Source organism: Amblyomma americanum, chromosome 9 (assembly GCF_052857255.1).
Source record: "Amblyomma americanum isolate KBUSLIRL-KWMA chromosome 9, ASM5285725v1, whole genome shotgun sequence".
NCBI classification, from domain to species: Eukaryota; Metazoa; Arthropoda; class Arachnida; order Ixodida; family Ixodidae; genus Amblyomma; species Amblyomma americanum.
In genome coordinates, this window is record NC_135505.1 from 128,931,494 (window position 1) to 128,959,418 (window position 27,925).

At 43.7% G+C, this 27,925-nt stretch overlaps 1 protein-coding gene across 2 annotated transcripts in view; it reads right to left on the reverse strand.

Annotated features, from left to right (window-relative positions):
- Nucleotides 1–4,129: 4,129 nt before the first annotated feature.
- Nucleotides 4,130–27,925, reverse strand: part of LOC144104335 (uncharacterized) — a 64,725-nt gene continuing 40,929 nt past the window's right edge. Inside the window, exons 11-14 of one of the 2 annotated variants that reach the window (XM_077637269.1) lie at nt 22,837–22,923; nt 8,553–9,185; nt 7,130–7,393; nt 4,130–6,049 (exon numbers count right to left, since the gene is read on the reverse strand). In XM_077637269.1, the coding sequence (XP_077493395.1) occupies nt 4,208–6,049; nt 7,130–7,393; nt 8,553–9,185; nt 22,837–22,923 (2,826 nt within the window). In that variant the 3' untranslated portion in view covers nt 4,130–4,207. The remainder of the gene's footprint in view (nt 6,050–7,129; nt 7,394–8,552; nt 9,186–22,836; nt 22,924–27,925) is intronic. The other variant, XM_077637271.1, reaches the window with a different exon arrangement.

The following is a 27,925-nucleotide window of genomic DNA, read 5'->3' on the forward strand; positions in this document are numbered from 1 at the left end:
GGAACAATGCATAGGCTGAAAGGCGGCGCTAAATTAAATATGCCGATTGAAGTGCTTTGAGTTTTTGCTAGATGGCGCCAGAGAACTCTGAATTCGACGGTTAACTAAAACTGCCTCGTCGAAACATATGTCTGCGGGTTACATGAACTTTTCGGCCAGAAAAAGTACGGGAATCTCGTTATATTTCGTGATTTTATATGTGCGGAAGCACTAATGCGGACGTTCAGAGTTTGTATATCTCCCTCTGGGATTAAAAACGATAACTACGTACTGGCAGCACCTTGCTGCTCTTTGCTTGCATGACGGTGCTTGCGGCAGGTATTTCACCCTTATGCAAGTTTGTGTTGATGTACTTTCTGTGTACATTTGTTTTCAACTGCAATACTGCTGCTTATTCTAAGGCATCATGCATGTTAACAAAAGGATGTACCCTCTCCTGCTTGGGTCAATTCAGTCTCTTGTATTTTCGAAAAAAGAAAATAAGAAGGCCATGTAAAAATTAGGCAAAATATACTATCAGGTGATAGTAAAACGGAGGGGATTACAAGGGAAGTCAAGTGTAGCACGGGCATCGGAACTTCAGGTGGTAGGATGAGAGTTGGAAGCTTTCAGTGATAGAGTGAAATTAAAATTAGTTTTGAGAAAAGGAAAGCAGACAGTATCTGCCTCAATTCTCGGCCGACACATTCACCGCGTGTTGAGGGAAGGGATCAAAAGGATCGAAATATAAAAGGAGATAAGCGCTTTTGTATAAGGCTAAAGAAAATAATGAAGACCAACTGGGAATCTTCGAAGTGCTCTGAGAACGCACAGCAGAGGTTGCCCTTTTTTTGTCTCGCATGCAACCAAACGCGCCTCCTTAGCTGCGATCGAACCCGGGTCGCCCGGTACGGTAGCCGAGAGGCCTAACCATCCAGCCACCGCTCGGATTCTTAAGGGGATGCAGCTGGCGCCTAAGAGGGTTAGTTAGGAATATGTGGGATAGGTGCCGTGCGAGCAGCCGTACTAATGCTAAAAACGACGATGACTGCGTCAAGAAAGACATTGAGCCTGACGAGACCTGTCATTGGTAGCTCCCTACAACGTTGGCCTTGGCTCGAGCTATTGAAGTGAGGAAAATGGAGGCACGTTCTCTAGAAACTGCCCGTCTGTAATTAGAAATAAGTGACTTCTGGTGGCTCGTTATTCCGTGTGGTGGGAAGGGGAGGTTTTTTTTTTTTTGCAGCGGTCGCAGTAACCTTTCCCTTTTCAGAGGACGAGGCTGATCGGGAGTTTTTTTTTTTTTTGCGCACATCAGGGATAACTAGCCCTGGTATGCCTTACCAGGCCTGTAGAAGATGAACAGCGCGCTGCACTGTTCAGAACACTTTTCGTCGTGACATTTTCTTGACTTGGCGTGCTGTCTCGTTACTGACATTGTTCAAGGCCGTGTTTGAGTGCAGCCCGTTTCGTGTCATTACTGTTGCTTTCAGCCCCGTTTTCGTCACACTAATTCATATCGGGTTTAAAATAAGAAGATTATGGGACAGTATACTGAAGAGTTTCACGTTTGAACTGCTGCCTGTCTATTTGTGGTTTCGGTTGCGTCACGCTCTGCCACAAAATTATGGAAACAGGCGAGATTTGCTGCACCATTTGGCCCTGTTAGCTATATGTTGCTTCAGCGTTATATAAAATAACATAAACGAGATTATCAAGAGGTTACACACAAGAACAGAATTGACGTTTTAAATCATGCTTTATATTGCTACATCATACATCACAGTGATGTCGTAGCAAATGGCTTTGTCAAAGTGTTATTCCTGCTCTAATGAAAAACCTTTTATCCGCAAATTCAGGGCATGCATGAAAGAAAAAAGCCCTGATTGCTTTCTTATCTCTGTCTAGGTTATAAGATTTAGTTTCGATATTCCTGCAGCTGGCCGTGTTGGTAACCGCTGTGGGATATTTGCGCTATGCGCAGAGCAAGCGCCTTATAGAGACGGTGAGGTCAAGGAAAAGTCAGTTTGGATTGTTGAGAAAGCGCGTTCTGGTCACAAATGCAATAAAAAAATTATGATGCCGTCATCAGAAGGCAATGACGGAGGTAAAATGTATGAAATCGCCTTTTATGGGACATCTCTTAGTTCTAGAGCATGAGATATTGCTCACGTTGCTTCATGCAGCTAAGTGCTCCGGCTGCAGAATGGGGCACCACAGGGACATTAAGCAACCTCTTGGTTTGGGTTATGGGGGTTCAACGTCCCAAAGCGACTCAGGTTATGAGAGACGCCGTAGTGAAGGGCTCCGGGAATTTCGACCACCTGGGGTTCTTATACGTGCACTGACATCGCACAGCACACGGGCCTCTAGAATTTCGCCTGCATCGAAATTCGACCGCCGCGGCTGGGATCGAACCCGCGTCTTTCGGGTCAGCAGCAGAGCGCCGTATCCACTCCGCCACCGTGGTGGCTGCCTCTTGGATGCATGTAAGAAATGGCGAAGAATATACGGCGCCAAAACACGCGCTCCGATAATTGCGCAAACAAAAGTCAAGTTTTAAGGCACAAGCGCACTTCGCCTGTGCCGTCTCCACCCATAACGTTGATTATCGAATGGCTCAATTTTGTTCCACCACACCTGTGTCCTGTATAACGAGAAGTGTTAGAGATTTATTGCTTTAGAGCTTCTTGCAGAGACTGCTTTCAAAGGTGGAGGAAACCTTTACAAAAAGGTTTCCTTTATCATGGGGTTGCTATTCCAACACTTCACCTAATACAACTGAAGGTCTGAAAGCGGAAACTGCCATTTCTTTTTCTTCAGTTACTTCACTAAAGCTCTCTGGCGGTGACGTGGACCAATGAAGCTGTCACATTGGCCTTTTGCTGAGACATTGTGACTCGAGCGTGAAGATCGTGATGCAAATCTCAATCTATGCGTCCATGTCTGCTAGTCGTTTTACATCCTGTCCAGAATTGTCTCCTTTGGACAAAGGGCTCTTTGCTAACACGCTGATATTCGCCGCCAACTCATACTAGAAAACTTGACAACGCACCTTGAAAACTCGTTTCCGAGCATATTGTTTAGCATTATTTCCTTAAATTACAGCGTTATCAATGGCGGTCTTTTATAAACAACACTGAAACGTGGATCCTTTGGGTTATTTGCTCGCAATCGAGTGCGCTTTTCATTATGTGGAACGCCTGCAAGATAAACAAAAAGCAGCAGCAACACTGGCAATGAAAAGCCAAAGTAGAGCCGAAAATTGCAGCATTGTTAGAATGGCAGGTGCACGGAAATAGTGCTCAATACTGTGAACAAGTTTCAAGGGGTTCATTTTTAATCTTGTTTTCTTAACACAAAACACTCTTTAAGAGATAAAAGCACATACCATCGCCTCCTTTGGCACTGTAGAGTGCCGAAAGAAGAATATCTGGAATGGTAGCTGCGGAGGATTCCTATTTAAAGCGCTCCAAGGTTTACGTTTCACAGTATCCTAAAAAAGTGGTTCATGCATCAAGCTGGTTTTGTGAATTTTTTCTGGAAGGTATTATTTTCTGTTAGAAAATACACTGTAATTTATTTTATCGCACCCGTAAGTACTACATATTTTTAATCTAGAATAAATTGCAGGCCTAATATGCACGTGCGATCGCTGATTATCACGCCCGCTTTAACGTTTCTTTGATTTCGTCATAAATGAAACTGAAAAAAATTCTGAATTTGGTACTTGCTCAAAACATCATACGAACGGAAAATTTCGCACAGCTTTGCGAAGCTAATACTCTACATATCGAAATTGAAATGTTCATGTCAGAAGCCAGAGAAAGAACAAAGAAACCTACCTTGAGAGCAGCCCAATGGGGAAGTTGGGCGCGAAACAGTGTAGTAAAGTGCGTGCGCCTTTTATGCCCCTTGCTGTTTAGGCACAGTTCCACTGTACATACTAAAAGAAGCATTCAATGATTCATAAAAAGTAGCAATAGACTATGAATGCCGGCGCAGTTCTTTAGCGTGTATTCGTTTCCAAACAGGCGCGAACTTCAGCACAATTTCAGGCCATATTCATATATCGCGATATGTGGGAAAATGAAACCGGAGACATTTACAGTGTTTCCTACCACTCAACTTGCAAAGCTTAACTAAGCGCTTCGGCAAAAACTATACTTTATTAAAAGAGTGATGCTTACAACTGACTACCTGGAAAATCATCAGTTCTTAATGTCGGTCATCTGGAACGGCGACGGTTTTCTTTCTTGGTGCTTCTTTCTTTGCATGGATCGACCCCACGATAAGATTGAGGCACGGCTTCTGACTGGACAGTGTGTCTAGAATCGGAAAGGTACCTTTCCCTACGTGGGGAATTAAAGCATGTCTGAGCGTCCAAACATTTGGACGAAGGAATATCGACCTGGAATCGATTTTGGGAGAGCTGCAAAGCGTTTGCGGATTTATGGCCACCATGAGGGATACTGGCACCTTCTTCAAACGGCGTTTTGCGCAAAGCAACGGCAGCGGTGCCTGTTTTAGGCTTCAATATCTTTCCGCCTGTCGGAAGCGCTTCTACAGTGCTAGCCTGTATAGCGGTTCTCTGACATTTATCACTGACACATTCCATGCATCCCTGTGACCTTGAGCATAGGCACCGATGTTCCGTGTCCAGGTTCTCTTGAGAGGAGGCAACCTTCGTCCCTGCTTCACAATCTCCAATACAACTTGCAGAGGATGGGCGTTTCGAGCTCTTTACTATATTAGCTCGTAATGTCCTGTGATTCGGAAGTGCAGAATCTCGCGATTTCAAAGCCGGGCGTAATCTATCGAAGGTGGCTAAAGAAACTGCCGACAAGCCTGGACATGCGACATCTTTATCTGTCTTCTCTCCAGACTCATGCTGTTTCTTTGAAGAGGCGATACTTCGGCCACCATCAAACCTGTTCGTGTCATGTTGAGCCGTTTCGCCATCGACTCGCGATGGTAGCTCTTTCCGGCTTAATTTTTCCGCTGTGCTAACACGCCTGCTTCCGTTTGGCTCAGATGGCTTGTCTTGCTCAGACTGCGAATTCAAGCAAGCGCCTTTGCTCGTCCGGTCACCTGTCGCTGAGGAATCCAAATGGCTTTGATATCTGGACTGCTCGGGAGTCTTATTACAGCTTCCATAATCTGCTTGCTCCAAGCAATGTGCCTGGACACCATCGTCGCGTAGGCTTGTCCTAAACTGGTCCGTCATGGCCACTGAACTTTCGCCTTCGTCGTTGAGAACGCGTTTTCGTGCGTCTTGAGACAGGGTACCGCTCGGTCCTGGGTGATAGAATTTCGAGTAGGGAGCATGGCAGTTGGCATGGCTATGACTGTAGTCAGTCTGAGCAGGAGCATACAATAACCTATTCTGTTTTCTTTCTTCTTTAACTCGCATTTTGGATGCGTAGTCTGATCTTGCTCTGTCGCTACCATGCGCATCTGTTAGAGTTACTAAATGACTTGATCTAGCCGTCGAGTAGTCGGAACACGATGTCTCGAGTTCATGACTGCTCGGCGTATGTGAGGAATTGCTCTCATGAGGCTCGCTGCGCGCGCCTGCCATTTCCAGGTGACCTTGAGTGAAGGTAGGCAATTGATCATAAGCATCCTGGTCAACCTGATGAGCCGCTACAGCTCCGGTTGATGCACTTTCCCTTTCTTCCTTATCTCCTATATTTATATCACACTTCATCATGCCTGCTGTTTCGTAATTATCGTCCGCTTGTCTATCAGTCAACACTGCACTTTTTTCGGGTGCATCGCCTTCCCGAGAACTTAACAATGATCCATTCATGCACTCAGCATATCTCGATGAAAAAGTGACGACTTCCTTGTGGGACGCACTGTTTTCTGGGGCGAATTCTTGATGCGGTGTATCGCATGCCTGAATAGATGCTGTTGGCACTTCTGCCACCTCAATAACTTCACTGTCAGCTCCTCCTTTGTGCCACAGCACTGAGCCATTGCGACCTAACATTTCGAAAATAATGCGTTCAATAGCCGTGTGTTCTGACAGTTCCTTGGTTGCGTCTGGCTTCTGCTCCTTCGTGCTCTGAAAAAAATTGAAAAAGAAACATTTTGCTTTAAATTATGTGGCTGGCAACAATTTTGTTACGTAATAGCGCATTGCAGAGCATAAGTTACGAAAAAGAAAGTTAACCTCTCCGCCCCCCTGTACCACACTATGCAATCTGGTTCCAGACATCGCAGAACCATAGTCTCTTGCTGTAACCTGAAACTTTAAGTTTGTCTTTCGGAGAAATGGATGTGAAAACAAGCTACAGGGCGCTTACCACTGTATAACGTGACGGTCATCAGCAGCTGTTAAGGCATATACATTGTACTATACGTCGAGGTAGACAATCTGCGAGCGACTTCATATTTGTATCGTTCTTGAGCGCTCTTTTCAGTCTTCACCACATACTCGCATTTCCATTGACTCTCCTCTCCAGCGGCACCAGCGATGACCTTCACTTACGCAACAACTGCTTCAGATAGACTGTACTGCATCCCTCTGCCCTCGCCTTACCCTCCCTCCGCCCTCCGCCGTAACCAGCCAACTGTTCATCCAGAATATGGCGCATTCCCATGTACCTACAAATCGGTAACTACCGGTAGACGTAACTACCCGCCGAGCCGCTCCTGCGGCAGCCACCTCCCGGTTACGCTTTGTTACGCTATTGCCTTACCGTCCGCCTTCCACAGTAAACATGCTACTGTGGGCGAATCCTTCGCTCTCGCGACACCCTCCCCCTTCCGCCGTAACCGACCACCGGCTGGTTCCGGTGGTAACCAGTCGAGGGCCTCAAATTCCACCTCTCACGTCATACCCTCCTCCCTTTCATACCCTCCACCTAGGCTATCTTCCTTCGAGGTTATTCCCGCGGCAACTACCCACTGCTTAAGCCTTCTTAAGCTCTCGCCGTAACCGCCGGCATATTCTCAAGAATCGAACCTAGGCTTTTTTAGATATGGAAGATCATGGCTTACAAGTTGTACCGTGGACCATAAAGTTGGGATATTACCGTGACTGCTTCCTTCAAATGACAAAAAAATCTTAGTTTGTTGGTTGTATTTCTTTTTTTTTTTTGCGCTTGGCAGATTCTAGCAATTCTTTTGTCCTGTATCTCACCAGATGGTCCGGAGATGCAGAGTGCAGTTCCCGGTCCGGTCCACTGTTAGTCGAGATGCTATCTTCACATGAATTTTCCGATGCATTCTTAAATGCTTCCGAGCCGTCTGTCATCTCTTGCACTTTTTCGTTGCCAGCTTTTTTCACTTCGCCTCGTTCAGATAAAATCCCAGCGACATTTCCACCAGACATTTCTAAGAGACGATGATGAATGTCTGCCCGTCTGAAAGTAATGTCTGCATCTGGAGTCTGTACCTGCATGTTCTGAAACGAAGTTGCAAAAGGAAGAAATTACTTTTTTATATGCGCCCGGTCAATGATTTTTTGTGCCAACACTATATGATACAGAAATGTAGAAAAAAGAGAAAATATGAAAAAAAAGCATTGGAAATGATGCTTGGATTATCATATTCCGCGCAATATAACTGTAATTACAGTCTTTGGAAATGTCACTGTTTTCTTCTCGCCTTTAACAAGATGACGATTTGATTGCCTGAATAAAAGAACGCATAAAAATAAAACTCGCAATGTTTGCTACACCACTGCAAATCAGTCAATTTTTAATCTTTTTGCAATTGGCTGTCTCGGGTAACAATAATGTTTAGTGTTATGGTTTTATGAGGCTTATTTAAAGTGCCAAACTGAATCAGGCTATGAGGGACGCCGTAGTGGAGGGTTCCAGGTAATTTCCACCACCGGGGTTTCTTTACCGTCCACTGACATCGCACAGTACGCGGGCATCTATCACCTCGCCTCCATCGAAATGCTACTGGCAAGGGGGCAGGGATTGAGCCCGCCACATTCCGGACAGCAACCGGGTACCACAACCACTGATCCCCCGCGGCGCCTAAGGGTAACCATCATGTGTCATATCAAGTGCAATGCGCCAAGACCTAACCTATCTCATTAAAAACGTTCGGAACAATTTAAGCGCTCAGATATGACACCCCTAAAGTCGATGTAATAAAAACAAATGCTCAAGGAACTCCTAGGTGGCCTTGGACACATATACACACAAAATACGCTTCTTCTTTTGCTCACAATGGTGCGCAAAAATTTATCTTGAAGTTGTTTCGCGTGCAGAAGTTCAGTGATTTATTAGTTGCTGCGACTGCGTCCATTATAAGGAATCCCAACCTTACGCAGCTAAATGCAAATACATGCCCAGTTTCTAAACTTCAGAGGGATTTGTACACGTTCGGATGGAAGCCTTCTTAAAAGGTGAAGATGGTATCGATGTTAAGGAAAACAGTGCAACAATAACGGTTATTTTGGAACAACTCGTTTCAACAGACACACAGGGCAACCGACATGAAGAACTTCTGCATAATTCTACGGCCCACTGCCGCCTTAATTTATGACTTTGCGAGCGATATTAAATTATTGCTGGTCATAAGCCAGTGCAGGCAAAAAAGAATTGTACCTTGTCAATGAGGCCCGACGTATCCTCGGAAGGTTTCTCGCATGGCCTTGGATCTTCCGTGCTGCTTTGAGCTGTCTGCAGATCACGTGAGCTGCAGGAAGCGTGAGAGACCGGTGCGTTTTCTCCAGTGGCATTCTCTTTCACTTCACCTTTCTTGATTGAGGGACCATTTACGCCGAAAACTTGGTATTTATTCAGGTAAGACCTGGCTGTTTTCGTTAACCGCGCCTTAAGCACGGAAGGCATGTAGTCCAAGACGTTCTCCCAAGTCACCTTTTCTCGCCTTGCACGAAGGTGCTCCTTAAGCCACACCCTGGCCAAGAGAGCTGTCACTAGGCATGAAAAAGGGTGAGTATTAGAAGGATCAGTCATGAGGTCAGAAACGAATTCATGCAAGTTCAGCTTCATGAGAGCTCCCACAAGGTGGTCGTATTTCACTATCTCTTTGTCCTTTTCCGCTTCGATACACTCTTCCATCACAACGAAAGCGGTGGTCCAGTCTCCGGCACTCAAGTAAGGAAGCCAAGGCTCATCTTTCGATGATGTCTGTATGTCTTGGCTGACAGCTGGAGCGACACTTGAGGAGTCCTCCACAGAGGTGCATTTCTCGTCGGTGGTTTTTGAAGTTTTGCTCTAGAAGGAAAGAGCCGGCAATATGAATTTTTCAACCTGCTCGGTTGCTTGTGCAGGAAACTTTATTTCATTGTTCTAAACTTTTGTTTCATTATGGCAAAAAATTTAATTTCTGTTAGTATGTAAACTAATGGACATTAAGTCAATAGACATCGCCAACCAGACGCACCGCTACCAGACGAACATAGTAGATTTCAATGATCATTACATGATCTTGTGAGTGCGGAGATTGCGGCTAGCTTTCCAGCATGTAATAAAGCAACGTCGTGAAAAAGTAAAATACAAGTTGCATATTGAACTGGGACACATTTTTAATAAAACATTCGCCGAGCGAAGTTATACATAAACTTTACAGCACAGCACAATCCACAGAGAGCGATAGCGGAAAGATAGTGGGATGATGAGCAGTTACTTTCTGAAAAATACATATTCCCTGTACAAGTTGCCACAGACCATTGACTGTTCAGGATGTCTGTGTCTTCGTCATAACTACTATCGTTGCTGCGCCTGTCCAGCACTTCTTGATCAAAAACGTTCCAAGGCAAGATAACGGCGAATACAGGTAAAACGTAGGGGACCTGCCGCAGAACAACATCATAAACAGTTTCTGACAGTTCGTGGAGGTATCACTTTGGTGAATAGTAACTAGTTAAGCAGGTTATCATAGCTAAAAATGTTATCGGCAAAACAAAATGGTTTTGTTCTCTTTATTTCGAGTTTAGTTACCCAGTTTTTTAAACTATGCTGAGTGCGAGGCTGTTCTCAAGGGCAGTCAGATTCCAACAGCACTTCGGGATCCTTCACTGAGTCAATCCCCATCACCTACAGTGTTCATTAAAAACCGCAGTGTTACACAGGACGATCCCCAGTGGGCTCATGCCAGTTGACTAAATAGGCTATAAAACTATTTTTGTGAGAGATATATGACAGATATTTTCTCAACTGCCTCTATATTTGCATACAGGTTCGCATTATTTTTGTTGAGCAGGACGGTGATTAGCTGCGAAATCTTTTCATTATCAAGGAACAGGCTATAATTACAAAGCATGTGGCAGAAACAAAGTGTTAATCAAAAGGCCACCTTTATTGATGAATGACGGCCGAATGGAAAGGTCTACTATACGTGCATTTATCAATTACACTTCTTGGGAGGATTGACTTGATGGAGCTGACAGCACCGAAATGGTCGCACTTCCCAAAAGGTGTGTGCCATCTCACTCCATGAACCATGACAATACACTGAAAAGTTTCAGATTCCTTGAGCCTGCAATCAGGCCTCTAAAGCTGTTCTGTGATATTCACGGGATTGGTCCGCTTAGTTCGATAAGTCGATGAAACGCCTAAAAGTGCGGTAAATATAGGAGACAGACAAAAAGGTGGCGTTTTGGAGATTTTTCGCAAAGTGCTGGAACCTCTTGGCTCCGCCGCGGTGGCTCAGTGGTTAGGGCGCTCGACTACTGATCCGGAGTTCTCGGGTCCGAACCCGACCGCGGCGGCTCCGTTTTTATGGAGGAAAAACGCTAAGTCGCCCGTGTGCTGTGCGATGTCAGTGCACGTTAAAGATCACCAGGTGGTCGAAATTATTCCGGAGCCCTCCACTACGGCACCTCTCTTCCTTTCTTCTTTCACTCCCTCCTTTATCCCTTCCCTTACGACGCGGTTCAGGTGTCCAACGATATATGACAGATACTGCGCCATTTCCTTTCCCCTTAAAACCAATTAAATAAACATAAAATTAAACTTCTTGTCACCTCCCGTAGTCAAAGTTTTACGGTGCGTAATCTTCAAAGCAATGAAGAAAATAAACTGACGAGAGGTACAACAACCTATACCTGTTATTTTTTTTCGTTTCCCCATGACCAGTTATTTGTTTCTCTAATACCTATTTTTGTGCTGCAATGCATAGCGCTGCTTTTTTACAAAGTGTTTTGTTATTTTGTTTCAGTGTTTATTTGGAAAATTGAAAATCTCTGCCTGTGTACTGTACTGCCAAGTTGATAAAGGGGGCAGGACCTCTGTCAAGCTTACGAGCTTTAAGTCCTGTCTCGTTCTCTGTCCAAGAGAAAAATAAAGACTGAATGAATGAATATTGTTGCCAGGCTTATTGGAGGAGCATGCAGCTATTGACCTCTCTTTTGCGTTGGCACTGTTCCTGTCATGCCTCAGCGAATACGGGCACCACTTAAACCATTGGTGGTTTACAGTATTTATTATACCTATAGGTTGATTTCATTCTTAGCAGATGTGTAATTTAAAAATAATTGCAAATTTCTAGACACAGACTGAAAGTGGATTGCGCAGCAAGACGGACAATTTGTACTTGAGAAGGGACTAAAGACTACAAAAAATCTTAAAAATACTGAGTTCTTAAGAGTCCCGGCTCACTCAGCGGACCCTCGCAACGAAGCGGCACACATCACAGCTCGTGCAATCGTCAGCCGAGACGGGGAAGCGGTAGTTACTGACAGTCGCTTGAAAGACGGCCTAGCATCATACCGCGACATTACTAGTCATTTTAAAATAGAAAGGGGGATCTTCCCCCTCCAGACAAATCCTCAGATAAGGAGCGGGAGATCACCTGGAGATGACTCTATACGCGATTCCCCCCCCCCCCCCCCCCCCCATTCACGGCTCCTTACGACTATCAAAATCCTATCCCGCTTATTATGACCCGGAATGTACACTATGCGGCGAAATAGCCACTTACGATGACATATTCTGGAACAGTAAAGAAAAGCCGCCACCGGAATCTCCAATAAATTTCCTACCCTCGAGCAATGGAGGCCGTGTACATCAGTTCAGTCCTGGGCGTTAAAAATGGGGCCATTGAATGGGCTACACAGGTAGACTGATAGACTGACAGCCACCCATAACAGACCATCTGCCTATCGCCTTTTCTGACAACATAAATGTTCTGCAATCCAACTTAACAGCTAGAATTGAGATACCAATTTTTCAATTTTTGCTGTCACGCGCATGAATATATTGCTAAGGCAAAATCTTTGAGAACTGAAGACGCAACTAATTTTTAAACTTTCTGAGCTGCACTGCGGTTCTGAATATGTTTTTTAACGGTCGATGAATTGGCTTTCCCGCCTTTAACACTTATAAAATGCTGTCACGGGCGTGGTACTGCCTCTGAAACAGCGTTGACGTATTCTTCATGACAAAATATATGAATTCGGGCGTATTTGCTGCATTATAAGTGGGAGCGATACCTTTTCCTGCACCAGAATACCGACACTGAAATTTTTAGAAATAGGTATCGCCTTCCGTGTCGGCATTCTGAAAAGTTCGAATAAAATCTTGTGCTCTAAAAGAGGAAATAAGACTTGATTAGGTACTTATGTGAACTATTATATTAAGTCGTATCCAGTACCTAATGTAACCTTAGCAGTGCATTCCACTTTCACTGACCGTACTGAGGTATCGTAGTGAACCAAACAATGTGATAATTAAATTTTTTTTTCAATAAATTATGAAATATTATGAATCTAAAATACCTACTTGCTATTTTTGAGTACGTTATGATGCAATATAGCCGTCTTCTTCCGCCACAAGCTGTTGGTGGCGTAAGTGCTTGTCTATAGTTCGTATTTCAATTTTGGTCGTTTCATGTGCACTTCTTACTGCGGTAATTTTCTGTCTATTATACATTATTGCCTTGCGGTCATTCTGAGCTAACATAATATGCGGTCACTTGTATTAGGGCATACTTTCATAAGCAGTGGGCCGAGTGTGGGGTTCACATAACGTCATCAAGGCTGCTCAAATGACAGTTATCCGCTGCCGCAAGTGTGGGATGAAGCACCATGAGCTTTCACTGTATTTCAGGGTAGCTTCTTGAACGCCTTAAAAAGTTTTGAACCGATCCGGGTTCAGATGAGGTTTGGTTTCTCGGTATTCGCAGCAGACACCGAGGACGGCCAACCAAGTTGTCGAGAAAGACTGTTTGCGCGAGCCTGAAGAACTGTAGACTAACTTATTGCGATTTCCGAAAATATGGCGCAGTCAGGCTCTACAGTGACGCCAGGAACTGTGAGACGTAATATGCATGTGCTGAACTAAATGAGAGGGACACAGCTCAAACCCCGCACATCTGAGAAAAGAGCTGGGTTTCCAAGACGATGAACGACTACTCGTTTGCAACAACATTTAAAAGCTACTATCTTGCCCTTCGGAGATACAGGGCGTCCCAGCTAAAATAGTGAAAAATTAAAAAAAAAAGCTTTGTTGTGAACAGAATCCAAGTGAGTATTAATAGCGATCGTGTGAAGTACCGGCTGATATTTTCTTCGTTCGGCCTGCTTTAATAATTAGTCGACAATAATTAGGTATTTAAACATGGCTTCAAACGCTCAGAGGTACATGGGGAAAGCTGTCGTGTGCCATAAAAGTTTCTTATGCAGATAGTTCTGACAATGTTTGGTTCGGTTTGGTTTAGGGGGGTTGAACGTCCCAAAGCGACTCAGGCTATGAGAGAAGCCGTAGTGAAGGGCTCCAGAAATGTCGACCTCGGGGGGTTCTTTAACCTGCACGGACATCGCACAGTACACGTGCCTCTAGTTTCGCCTCCATCGAAAATCGGCCGAAGCGGCCGGGATCGAACCCGCGTCTTTCGGGCCAGCAGCCGAACGCCGTAACCACTGAGCCACCGCGAGGGCTAGTTGCGAGAAAATAGCCTTAGTGGTGCCCTTTTTATTTGGCAAAAGCTTGAGACCACGAAATTTAAAATTTACTTTGTGATATCGTTTTTCGCCACCAGCATGCGCCGCGCTTAGAACATTCTCATCAGTGATTAAAGTGCAGGAAAAGGAGTTTCTGAAAAAAAAAAAATCATTTTTACATTTTTTTTTCTGAGCAACAGAAACAAAAAAAAATTGGCGGTGGTTTAGCTTTGGTTAAACCTGGAGTGACGCGATAGCTACAGGTGGCCGAGTGGAACTTGGTCACGTGACCAACCACGTGACTAACCACGTAATCAGGCACGGCGCCGCGCCGCCGGCAACTGCTCCGCACCACGTGACAAACCAAGTGACAGCGTGGCGGCGAAGCCACGGGGTGGCAGCGCCGCCCCCGCCACGGCGCCGCCACGCTGAAGGTTCGAAATGCTGCATAATGTAGCTATCGCTACAAAAGTTACATATTATAGAAGGCTCGTAAGTGAGGCATCACACAGTTATTTCAGCGAATACCGAAACTGTGATGGACAGTTGGGCTAAAAATTAAAATGCCGAAAAGTAAACTTCGTTTAGTTTTGTTTTTAAAGTATAGAATAATAATTGGTTCAGCAATTTCATCGTGCTTGCCTCTCAGTTGATAAACAAGGACTGAAAGACAAATGCAGCTATATGCTGTGAAAATTTTAAAGCTGGAGTTTCTAATCCACTTGAAATTGTTCTCTGCCGTATATATATGGCAAAAAGGTACGCTCCCACTCCCTCACGCCACCTCAGGCAGGAGCTGAGTACTTGTCTGATTCACGGATGAGGCGACAAACTAGGCCCGATGTTTTTCTTGGTCACGAAATGCATACAAAGTTACTTTGTTGGTGCTTCGTCCGTTCGAGGTTTGGTTGGTATATGACAAGCACGTCCTCCCAGCATGACATTGGTATATCACAGTAGTCTGTAAAAATCACCGCACAAGCAATGCAAGTGTTCTCTGCCTAGAAGTTGCGGCATTTTGCTGTTTTATTAATGCGAAAGCATTACTAGCCTATGTCGACGGGATCGTAAACGCAAAACGTGTGATCAAAAGGTGTCCGCAGCAGTTGTAACTCGGAAGAAATAGCGCCTAACGAATGGTTGTTATCCATAGAAGACGACATGAGGTTGATGTCGCAGAAAGAATTATGCCGATATGATGATGAGTCAATTATTTAGAGCCTAAAATGTAAAAAAACTCGTGGAAATAGCACGGCCGTCGATATAGGGAGTAGACGGGAAAACAGCGTTGGACGCTAAAATAGTTGAAGATTGTGCAAAAAAGTGAAATAAAAACATCTAATGCATTGAAAAGTGTTTGTTGAATGAAAAGTAAGCAATTTAGAAAAGTCAATGGATGGCTGAATAGGCTGGATGGGTATTCAAGTAATTGGACGGGAAAGATCCGTGGCGCCTAATTAATCTTGGCGCCAAATTTGAAAAATGAGTAATTGAGATGAAAAGATCATAATCAGAGTAAAACTGGTTAATTAATGTGAGTAATTACGGAAATTGGAAAAGCAACCATGGCGACAAATTTGAAAGGCGATAAGTGTTGAGAGGCGTCAACACTTTCGCGTTCCTCATTGCGGGTAGCCGCAGTTATCTTTTTTTTTCTACATTTCAAGACTACCTGCTGTCAGTGCTATAATAACATATATCGTTTTCATGCACATGCAAATACACAGACATCTACACGGCTCAAGCAAAATATCTTAAAGAAGAGAGCACAAAGCTTAATTCCAACGTCCGCAATTCAATTTCTAATTTCAGTTCTGGCATCCACATTGCATTCACCTTATTTTCACAAAAAACAAGAAGGCAAACCCGGTGCTAATTTCAGTGGAAGCCAGAAAGCAGCAACGTGTTATATCCATTTAAAGCTAACAATATTGAGCAGGCTCAAAATAAACAGATAGCACCAATAACAAAATAAAGTAAACAAGCAAAGCATGGATGCAATGAAAATCTCGAGAGAGTTCGGCGATAGTGTCTTCAGAACTTCTTGGAGAGAAGTGAATAATTTCTGCGGCACAGTTTTAGTCCTTGAGTGTCCGGTGGCAGGCTGAGGGAACAAAAAAGAGAGAAAAAGTGTTGAATACTGCTGCATGCTTTCCTAAGCAGTTCATAGCATGTAATCTAAAAGGATCATGAGAATAATTTTTAGCGTTTCTCATTCTCGGTATAAAGACAGCTGCTCAGTTCTTATGCTTCGCGTGCATTTTATCGCGTCGTTCTTTTTTACCGCGTCCAAATAGGTTAATCTGGTAACTTGCCAATGACACGCGAATGGCTAAACACTGCCGGTTGCAAGGGGATGCTTACAAATTTTGGGATTCTCACTGTTCCTTCCTGTATTCGATAGAAGAGCAGGGAGGTCATCCGCAGAGATCGTGGTATTTTAAGTTTCATGCTGAGATAAGAAGGCCATTAGAGTGGATGTGCCAGGGAAAGCTTCGGTGATCACATATTTCCTCCTGGGAGGAGCCTACGTTGTAACCGCAAACCTGAATGAAATAAGTGCACACTATAGTCGGACAGTCTGCAGTGAAGCTCGGCCAACATTCAGGGCCAGCGCACAAAATTCCTGCATGAAAAAGGTAACCATTTATTAAAACTCCTCTTGTCACCTAAAGAAGAAGCTAACTACAGAAAAAAAGTTTTAAGCTGTTCAATTTGGACACATGTCTTGATTCATAAAGTCAAACGTTAAAAACCTGATTTCGTTTACTTTTTTGCACGACTAGCGGAGTAATAAAGTACGCCGCGGACCATGGCTCTGTGTTAACTACTGCTGTTTTTTTAAGTTGCATCCTACAGTAGGCAATCGTTCTATTGGATTTTTTCATTTGTGCTTTCGAGAAACTGAACTATACTTGCTGTGGTATCCTTTCTCTGCATCCCCAGCACTCTTTCTGAACGTATGCTTATTGACCGACTCGGAGATTAAAGGCATGGTCGTTTTTTCCACTGTTTCCTCTAATTGCAAAGACGCGGGTGACTTGCACGAAACCCGTTAATTACAAAAAAAAAAACGAAGGAATCTCGACAGCACCTTTAGTCTTTTATTTTAAATTTAAGCGTTTGAAATAAAGAAGACTTCATAACACTGATGTCTTAGTGGATGAAGCTGCTACTCCGCATAATGTGCACATTATAGCTGAAGTTTCGTTGGGCTAAATAATGTGCAGCCAGTAGTACTGAAGTGCACAATTAGAACTCGCGAGCGTGATAAAAGCTTCTCTTTGATGAGCGAGACGTAACAGAATTCATATTAAGCGCTCAAACCAGCCTCTGTGATCAACTGAAGTACCTTCCTATATGAGCTTCTTGTTGGCGCAATTAGGTAGCTGCAGCGCATATTGAAAACAACCTATGTTTGGCGCTCAGTTTTAGCGAATTAAAACAAAGCAGTGGGTTAGTGGCACAGCGTTGCAAAATAAACATGTAACTTTTATAGAAACGAAATTTTTCATTGAAAACATACCGGAGCGTTAATCAATAAATTGCTCACACCACCTTACAGTGGTTTGCAGTCACGTGCTTTGAAGACTATTGGTACATTGCAAATACGGGCGGTAGGACCGTCGAATCAGAGCTGGATTTCATTGCTGCCGCTGGGCGCGATGATCCGGAGGCAGTTCTATCGCGACGATAGTCCCCCCCCCCCCCCCCCCGCAACCCTCTTATAACAATTTTTCTTTCTTTTTGTGCAGCGGCTCCTGCAACCGGACGTTGCAACCATAAACCATGGCGTACACCTGTACCGATTCCTTTCTATGTTGACGACCAGTACACTATCAGTGATAGTAGGCCTTCAGTTTTCTCGTTTCCAGGACGTCATGAGGGAGATTGTGAGCTCCAGGAGGGCGGCTTCATAAGAAATCTGCAATGCTTCAAGTCTGACCGAAATAACGAGCGAATTCCGTCTCTTCAGACAAGTTATGATCGGGATCTTCCTTGTATTTTGGCTCTGTGGCTTCTATTTCGGGCTCACCAGTCTGTAGGAAAAAATCCCACGTTTGTGAAATTAGGTGACTGTTCGTTGACGGGACAGCCCTGGTGCTATGCATCACTGGTTGGCAGACAATTTCATTATTGCCGGAGGCTCTTGACACTGGCAGTGCAGATCATCATTCCAAGCTATAGAGTTCCAACTCGATTACAATATCGATGAGCCCGTTGTTTTTCATCTTCTGTAGCTGGCGCAGCCTTCATATTTATATATAGGACGCCATCAGCAACGCATGCAAATAGTTTCGCGACTAAAGGAGAACTAACAGATCTGTCCTTTTTGACAAAACCTCGTCGCGCTGTCATATGCAGCGGAAACGCAAGCAAACAAAAGGACCGGCGGGCCGATTCTCTCAACCAAGAACATAAATCTCAACAACCGTATAGATTGCTCTAGCAGTCAGCTTTAAATGCACTGGGGCGGAGAAGAAGGAATGGACGAAAAGAAGCCGATGATATTATCGCTCCAGAGTGGTTTGGACAGCCCTGCACACCACGTTTACAAAAACGTCAGCGTGAATGCTACAGAGAACAACACCCAGGAATAGATTGGGCAGAACCATACTTCTGAATGACGATATAATGACGAACCACAGCGACATCATCCTAACAAGGTAAGTTTCGGGCAGTTTTATGAGTTTCTTCACAGTAGTATTTGTACTCAAGTGCAGTAGAAAAGCGACGACGTGGCAGCAGTAAACCTGCACGTATACATATTAAGAAAGGTACCTTTAAAAGTCCCACTCCATGCATGACGAATTATTAATTTTTTTTCTAATTTGTACCCTTGCTGAAGTGATTGCGGCTTACCTACGCTCTTATTTGATTTACTCACATGATTTTGAACGAAAAAAGAAGGCAGATTAGTTAACATGTGCTACTACAATGTAGCCATGAGAAGAACACTCACTCTTCCTTGGAAAGTGCTGGCAAGAAAAAAATTTCCTATACGTGGTAACGCCATTTCCTTGCGATACATTTTCCTGCAACTATTGGTCACAACGAACATTTTGGTTAATATTTGGCAGGTATTTTTTTCGTGTGCTGTCGCTAGAGGAAGAAAGACAACACATTTGAGTTTACACTAAGGTTTTGGGCATCATTACCACTACTTATAGCCCAGTAACTACGGTTATTTTATATGCCACTCATGAAGAGTTTTAAAATTTATTCTTGGAGTAAGACACCAGGAAAGAACTATACTTATACATCGTGCAACTGCAGCACTCAAGCGTTGCTATATTTGATATCAATATACCAACATGACACAGAAATTTGTTCGAAAATAACGTTTCCTCTACCTTGCTATTGAACGTACGTCTCTTAGACAATCACTGCGTAGAGGCGTTAAAGGAAAGTGAAAGGAAAGTGAAAGGAAAGTGAAAGGAAAGCGAAATCCAAGCTAAGGAAACTCAAGGATTGGAAATAAATTGGCATGTAGGCTGGAAGCGACTTCACTGACAATCTGAAACACTACGTACCCGGAGGGATCCTCATGCGTTTTTCAAAAAGCAAGCAACAGTGTATGTCCGGAAAAGTTGGGCAAACTAATTCTTATTTGTGTAGGACCAGGAAGCCAGAAAATGGAGACACGATAGAGAACACTTGCAGAACTCTCAACGAGGCCTATTTATTTGCGAATTTTGAAAGGGCAATAATCTATACCGACACAGAATCCATATAAAATCCGAATCCGAAACAGCTGTCAAGCAGTGCAAATACAAATACTAATAGCTGAAAGTGATGTCAGCTAAGTACATTATCTGGCACAAGTGCGTTTGTGCTCAAAATGAATACTGTAGTTCAACCGGACACTTTGCCGGAGCCAAATAATCAGGGTCAGGCGAAATTCTGCAGTCAGAATAACGGCATCGTATGAAGGTCAGGGTGCACTCAGCCCTTGTTATGTGGAGGGCGTAATATTGGTGCCACAAAGTTGGCGCAGCCTTCAGTACGGAATACTAATCTGGAGAATCGGCTCCCACCGAAAATATTTTTTCACTCTCGAAGGACCACAAATTTTTCAAGGATTAGTCGCAAACCATCTGTCGGTTTAGTACGACGAGAGGAGCCGAATATTATCTCGCAAGGCTACGTAGAGGAGATGTCGGTGCTAATAGCGGGTGTTGTCCAGGGTTCAATGAGCTTTCAATGAAGATGGTATGTACGTTCTCATCCCAATACAATAGTGCAGTCTTTGGTATTGAGAGAGGACCTGCTCAATTCCTCGGAAGTATAGGGCGATGCCAGGCTCACGCATGCGGAAAATTGCTTTTTAGGCTATCTCAAGCAATAAAGGCTCCGTTCTTGCAAAAACCATCAAAGGTGATGCCATGTAGGAAAATAATGAAGTCGTTTCGAAAAAAGCAGATGTGATTTGGAGCTTGTATTCTATACGTCGCTGAAGCACCAAAGCACGCTGCTATCTTCCTTCAAGCCGTCTTGTGGGTAAGGGCCACAGTGAAACTCGTAGGATCTCAGAACTAGCAATGAGGAGCTGAAGCAAAAAACAGGTTTCAATGGACGCCACTTATGGCCACCAGATGAAAGCAAAGCCACAGAAATGTTTTCGTTTGCAGAAGAACTTGTATACCATTTGAGTTTCCACTTTTTTTCGCACTCTGCTGCGGCGCCATGACGTCTATCAGAAAAATAATTGGCCGCAACCATGTCTGAATTTTTTTTGCTTCTCGATCTGGGATGGGTGTTTGAACCACGAACGGTATTCCAGCCGGTGAATGCCACCGTACGCTGCTTGTCAGCATACTGCTTCACGATGCCAAGCCGAGGAACTCATGGGTGAGAGGCACTCTGAAATCTGGGCCAGGAAACACGGTCGGAACCAAAGTGGTGAAAGCCTCTCTAAATGCTCTTCCTCCCTTAGTGCTTTCCGACATTTTTGCATTCCGCAACTGATGTTATTGCTTCAAGGCTGTTCTTGTGCTTCGCAGAGGTTGTGATAGGTATCCGCTGTTGTTATCAGCACCCCGCTTTTGGAGTCTTGAAACAATGAGCTGGTCGAACTCCAGGATGTCTCAGTCAGGCATATCCGCTTGCAACCAGTCTCCATTGGATGTCATCGATCAGCTTAGAGAACACTGCACAAATCGTTTCAACTCAGGTTGTGAAGAACAACATGCATTTTACTCTCGCGCACCAACCCAGCCGTCATTCCGATGCTCTATTACAACTGTTAGCAACTTCACAACTTCGAATCAATTGAGCGTACAATGCAGTTGAGTAATATGATGCAGCGCATTTGGACATAAATATAGAGGGTTTTATAGCATTGGTGCTTTCCTACAAGTAAAATTCACCTCATCACATAAGGACCATGCACGGCCTCATCTCAAACAAAATTTTATTATCTTCTTTCTTTATGCAAGGTTTCATCATGTTTGGGCGTGCTGCTAATAAGCTCTTCTACAGGAAAAAAAATGTCTGCCGCTCATCGCTTCAAATGAATGTTTGTTTCTAGCATACCCAAAGCCCTTGTCATGTTCTTTACAATCGGCATGATGTGTTCTAATGGAGCAATTTCGTTTCTGTGCTATACCTTCCTAAGAACGGCACGATTGTGCTGGTTACAAAAACGAAATTAAACCGCCCTCTTTGCTGTGCTCTCCTTCGCCTTGAAGTTGACGCTCAATTTCAAGCACAGCCGTTTCAGTGGATATCTCGTCAAGTATCTCAGAACTAGCAATGAGGAGCTGAAGCAAAAGGTAGGATTCACTGGACGCCATTTATAACCACCAGATGAAAGGAAATTTTTTTTAACAGTTACATAGTGAATGAGATAATTCTGAGCACACCTAAACATTTCGGACTTCTTTCGTTTTGCACTTCGTGCTTTCGGCAGTAGAATTCCCTGAGCTCGTTTATTGGCTAGGAACTGCCAAGTAAAGTTGTTTTGTTTTCATGTATATATCATCTAGCCCCTTTTTCGAAGGTATTCGAACGGAAGCGAGCTAGGGCAAGAAAGTATCAGTTCACCCGTCCCCAACGTACCGTTGTAGCTTTCACTCATACTTAAAGATGGAATTACGCTTGTTAATTAATATGTAAATAAACTCACTTCACGACTCAGCGTTAGACTTTCACTGGAACAAGCTCCTGTACTATGATTAACTGTATACATTAAATAGAAATTGCAATTAAGAAATTCCTTCTAATTAATATTTTTCTGGACAAACTAGAATTCTTATTTATACTATGGTTTTAGTAGGATTGTCCAAATAAAGTTGCAAATATGTTAAATCTCTAAAAGATGGCGACATTTATTAAAAAATAATTCTGGCTGCAGTTTAAGTCTTATTGAAGAGAGTGCTACTGATATCCGGCGCTCAGTATTATTGGTTCATGTCAATTCTTTCTGAAAATAAACCTGCAACGTTCGCCAACATTTGTATAATAAACCACATAAGTAGTTTCTAAAGATCCTTCTCGCGTTCTTCGAAGGCATCAGCAAACGAGGAATAAGTTCTCATTCCGGGAAAAAGTTCCACGCTTGTCGTTATTATTTGTAAACGTCCGAAAATGTGTAATGAAACAGGCTCATTTATTAATTCCATTATCTTTCACAAGCTTATGCACATGCGATTTCATACGTTTCAATTACCGGGTGCAGTATATTTGCTTCCTGACAAAAAAATTCCCTGAACGATATAATTAGTACAAACAGCTGCACATGTTTGATTCAAGATTCCGATCTTCCAGACTCAGACACAAATGGAGGATTTCATAAAACATGGCTGCTGTTATTGCGCGTTCGAAGAGAAACCAAATTGAAGACAGCTTTCTTTAAGGAAGGAACCATAAGAGGTAAGAACCTAAAAAAGACCACAGGAAAGTACTCTGATAATAGATTTGAAGCACCCAATGTCGCCCCTATTGCCGCTTTCGCTTTGACCATGTAAACCACTATCACTTGCCGGCGAATACGTGTTTTGTGCGTTGTTGCCTGCCGACGCGACTGACGAGGATTCATCAGGGCTTGTCCCAGGATCACTGGATCCCTTCTGCAATAAAAATATAGACAACTAATCAGAATCTATAACCCCCAGACTTTCTGAAAGTTGAATAATGGTAAACTGACATTGACAGTTGTGTATTACGTCAACGGTATCAAGCTGCAGAAACGTGGCAACCAATGCACGAAACACCGCTCAACGCAGGAGAGGTTAAAGCTGAGAGCAAAAAAATGGTAGGGATTTAACTTGGTTAAACCAAGGAGACGAGCGAAAGCAGGTGGTGATTATTCAATTGCAGGATGCACTAAATCTCTGCCTCGAGGGCATGACGCGATGTATGTTGTTGTTTAGTGTCCAAATATGCAGAATTTCTCATTCTCTACTTAACATTCATAAATGGCGGCGATACCACTACCAGCGCAGTGGGGCAGCGGTTAAGCGATGCTCCACTGCACCGGCAGGTGGCTGTTCCTGTCACAGCCACCCGTAGGGATTGTATGCCACCCAAGCTGTTCAAGGATACACTGTCGGTACCCCCTTGAAAACCTGGCGTAGTGAAGCTTTCGCTTCAAAATTAAAGTATAGCTAGATCTTTGCAGAAACGATGTGAAAAAACAAGCTCAGACTATAAAAGTATCAAATTTTTCTAATTCTTTATGGACCTCTGCCATCTACCTCAGCACCACAATACGCGAAAGCCTGAGCAGTGAGGGTGGATGCAAAGCGGAAATGTGGTCAGCATATCTTTATCGCCTTTGCATTGACACTTCACACAGCAAGGCTAAGGTAAAGCATACATCTTTGAAAGTAACAATCATGAATATTGTTACGAAGACGAAGGCGGTGGCGCGAGACGGAGCGCTCGCGCTAGGCCCCAGCCATTAAATCATATTTTTCTTCTGCCGTCATGGCGCCATGACCCTTTGCTTGCCACCTCGTATCAATATTTTGCTACTTAGTTATATGTATTGGCCTGGATTACCGATAAAAGAAATAAAAAAACACAAAAAACGTATAAACTTGGATACGCGTAGAGCACAGTACAACGTATCGAAATAGTCAAAACATATCCAAGCTGTGTTTGGAGTTCTCCCACAAGTCACATTATCTATAAACAGTGCTTTTGGTTCGTTACCCTGCCTTCTGCAGACGCGTGCACAGCGCTTTTAATCACCTATCTGCAGCTAAATCGAATCATTGGAACACTTTTAACACTTTTGTATCGACTCTTGCTATCAATTCGCCAAGCACAACTACTTGTCACACCATATCCGGTACAGTGGGTTATTTAGTAACCTCCAAGCCCTCTTCCGTTAACCTTATTTCTGTATTCACCACTATTCAGTGGCCCCGTATCTCATTCTTCCTATATTGTCTTTCATGTAACAGTTCTCAGCACCCTTCTTTACCCTCCTTTATCTTATTCTCACGGCAACACAAAGCAGCCCGACAGCGTTAATAAAAGTCTAATACCCCTGTTTAAAACAAAGGGCCTCTGCTCTTCTTGCTTTTCACAAATCCAAGAAGACCCAGCCTTTAAGACCTAGCGTTGGTTGAAAAAAGGATTGAGCTGAACAAAAGGTTTTTTTTTCACTCCGCAAGAATGTAGCATTTTACGGAAAATTCTACTGAAGTGCACCTAACCCGACAAGAAGAAACTTTTTCAGTTGTTATGGCGCTCGGCAGCTGACCCGAAAGACGCGAGTTCGATCCCGACAGTGGGGTCGCAATACGATGTAGGCGAAATTCCAGAGGCCCGTGTACTGTGCGATGTCAGTGCACGTTAAAGAACCCCAGGTGGTCGAAATTTCCGGAGCCCTTCACTACGGCGTCCCTCATAGCTCGAGTCGTTTTGCGACGTTAAAGTCTCATAAGCCAAATAAGATGAAGGCTCATTCATCTCCCTGTAAATAACAGATCCATATGCAAATAATCAGAGTGGAAGAAACGTTATTACCAGCAGACAATATTATACATTATGAAAAGAATCAACCCAAGCACTGCGCCCGGTGAGACCATAGAGTTTGCAAGAGCCCAAGAAGACCTCATGCCATCTACGAAAATGAACTGATAACTATCAGTTAGACAGTATGCCATCCACTGACCAACATTACTACTTATCTTTAGGCAGCTAATTTTGTATAATAACGGTTTATATGCTATTGGGTAGAAAAATTTTGAGAAACCATGATATACAGAGTCAGCTGCTACTGAAGCATACATTGTTGTATGAATTTCAGTTATGAGTTAAAAAACCGCTGTTCAACCACGCTGCTTAAAAAAATAGTTTGCACATGTACTTTACTGTCGATGATATATGCTTTTTAAGCTTTCAAAATAACCTTATGTCTGATGTTACGGGGGTTTAACGTCCCAAAGCGAATCAGGCTACGAAGGATGCCGTAGTGAAGGGCTCCGGAAATTTTGACCATATGGGGTTCTTTAACGTGCACTTGCATCGCACAGGATACGGGCCTCAAGAATTTCGCCTCTATCGAAATTCGACAGCCGCTGCTGGGATCCAACGCGCGTTTTTCGGGGCAGAAGCCAAGCGCCATAACCACTGAGCCACCGCGGCGCCGCCCTTGTGTCTGAGAAACGTCTGTGTTTAAGAATAAGGGAATTACTGGATTAAAAATGGGAATTAATCTCTCAAATTTGCAGTCCTCCGGTACATTAGCTGCACCAAATGATTGAAAATGTAAAGAGACTAACATAATAGATGACTGGTTCTTTCATCTTCATTAACGTTCCACAAATAAAGCCATGACCTGGAGCCTAGTTTGAAGTGATACGATCAATCGCAGATAAAATTGCTCCGGAGGTGACAAAGTCATCATGCATAGCAGTGTTCGGGCAGTGTACTGAACACAAATCAGAGTTGAATTTATGCGTCGCCACGGCACTTCTGAGGCTCTTCCATAGGATAAGAAGTCGAATAAATATTAACAGGTCACACAGAGAGCCGGAGTCCTTCAGAACAGGCAAGTACCTTATAATGTCCGGTGGTATCTCAATGTATTTTTTGACTGTCCGCTGAATTATGTCCCCGAAAAACACTGCATCACGGCAGCACACAAAGTAATTATCAATCGCCTTAGTTGACCGCACAGGGGACAGTTCACAGACCATGGCATAAAAGTCCCCTTTGCGTGAAGCCAGGCGTTGAGAGGTAGAGTAGAAGTGTGGAGCTTTAAAGAAATATGTTTGCTGTTGATCGAAACTCGTTTCAATACACTAGATTCAATATAACCAAAGGTAAGTCGGCCGATTCACGGGCACAGAGAATAGAGATTCTATTAGTACATTTCTCGTCTGCTTTCTTGACTGGTCGAATAAATATTGAAACGAGAGAAGCAAACAGACAGGAAATTAAAGGTGCAAGCAATCTCCTTCTGCAAAGCACAGAAAGCTCCCTCACGGCCATGACCACTCGAAGCAAACAGATAAGGCAGACGACAACTCAGTCGCCTTTTCAGCGCCGCTAGCAGAAAGGGAAGGCTTGCAGTTTTGAAGAAAAACCATGAAATCATCTGCTGAACAAAAAAGTGAACAAGGCCAAATCCTCCAGACTCGGGAGAAAGAAACAAATTCTCTACACGTAGGCTCCCATTGAGCGCACCAAACAAAAGTCGTGATTAGTCTGTGCAGCACGTGTTCCTTCTTCTTCAGTGCAGCACTTGCAACCCGTAGACAAGCTTTACAACAAAGATGACGTTGCAAACTTGTGCGAAAGCAAAAAAACCAGAGCTCCCGACCCAAAGACGCCTGCGTGAGGTTCCTCACAGAGATAATTTGTGACTTCCAGTAAAACCCATTATTGGCGTGAGGAAGGAGACCCCTTAGACAACAATAATAGTGCTGATTGTGAGGACGAGGGTGAAGGAGGGCCAGGGAATTTTAGTAAGCGATGGTGAGGGCGGAGACAAATGAGGGCATAAGTGCACTTCTGAATGCACCCATTCTAATTCGCGATGGGTTACGGGGAAGTTCACAAAAACTGCAATGAAAAATGATATTTCTCACGTTCGCTCTGGTGAAACTGAAGGCAATTTTCTTCGCTCTGGTGAAATCTAATGCAATTTTTTTTTCTCTCAGGTGAAAATCTGCATTCTCCGTGATCGCATGCTGAGCATGAACACCGAGAGAATGCAGGGGAAAAAAAGTCAGATGGTTCAGTTAACAAAACAAGACCTAATAGGGAATCGCCACGTGTTGGAACACTTACAAATTGGCTCCAATCAAACAAATGAAGCATAGCTTGGAATTCGTGACACTCGTGCTTCGTCATGCCGCCGATCGGCTTGCTTGCTCGTCAGTGAATTGTGGGATAATTAAAATCATCAGCGAGAATAGTAGGGGTGTTTGAATGTTTTTTCATTGTTTACGTTCTATTTCATTTCACCCTGATTTTTGCGGACGGCAGAAAACCACAACACAGCAAGTAACTGAAGAATATAAATGCGCCGGTAGCCACAAAATTGCTAGGCTCAAACAAAGGTTCTTTGATTTTATAGGGTTTAACGTCCCAAAGAGTCTCAGGCTATGAGGGACGCCGTAGCGGAGGGCTCCGGGTAATTTCGACCGCCTGGGGTTCTTTATCGTGCACTGACATCGCACAGTACATACGCTTCTGCATTTTGCCTCCATCGAAATGCGACTGCCGCGGCCCAGATCAAAGCCGCGTTTTTTGGGTCTGTAGCTAAGTGCCATAGTGACTTAGCCAGCGTGGAGACAAGGCTTAAAAAAAGATCATCATAGGAAGCGTAAAGGTTCTCTTTTACTGCAGTCAGTGGACTGCCAACTCGTGATGAGAACCTGTCTGTATTGAATGCAAGCAATGCTGTAATGGCGGCTAGTTTGTTTGTAATATGCAAATTTAGTGTAGAACTGAGTTCATAGTTTTACACGTTCGAAGAGAGCCAGGTTTCTATGCCTGTTAATAGATCAACTAATAAATATTACATTCAGGCGCAGAACTGATTTTGTTTGTGAAAGAGAACGCAAAAATTAGATACTTTGATAATTTATTTGCTGCTCCTATATTCCC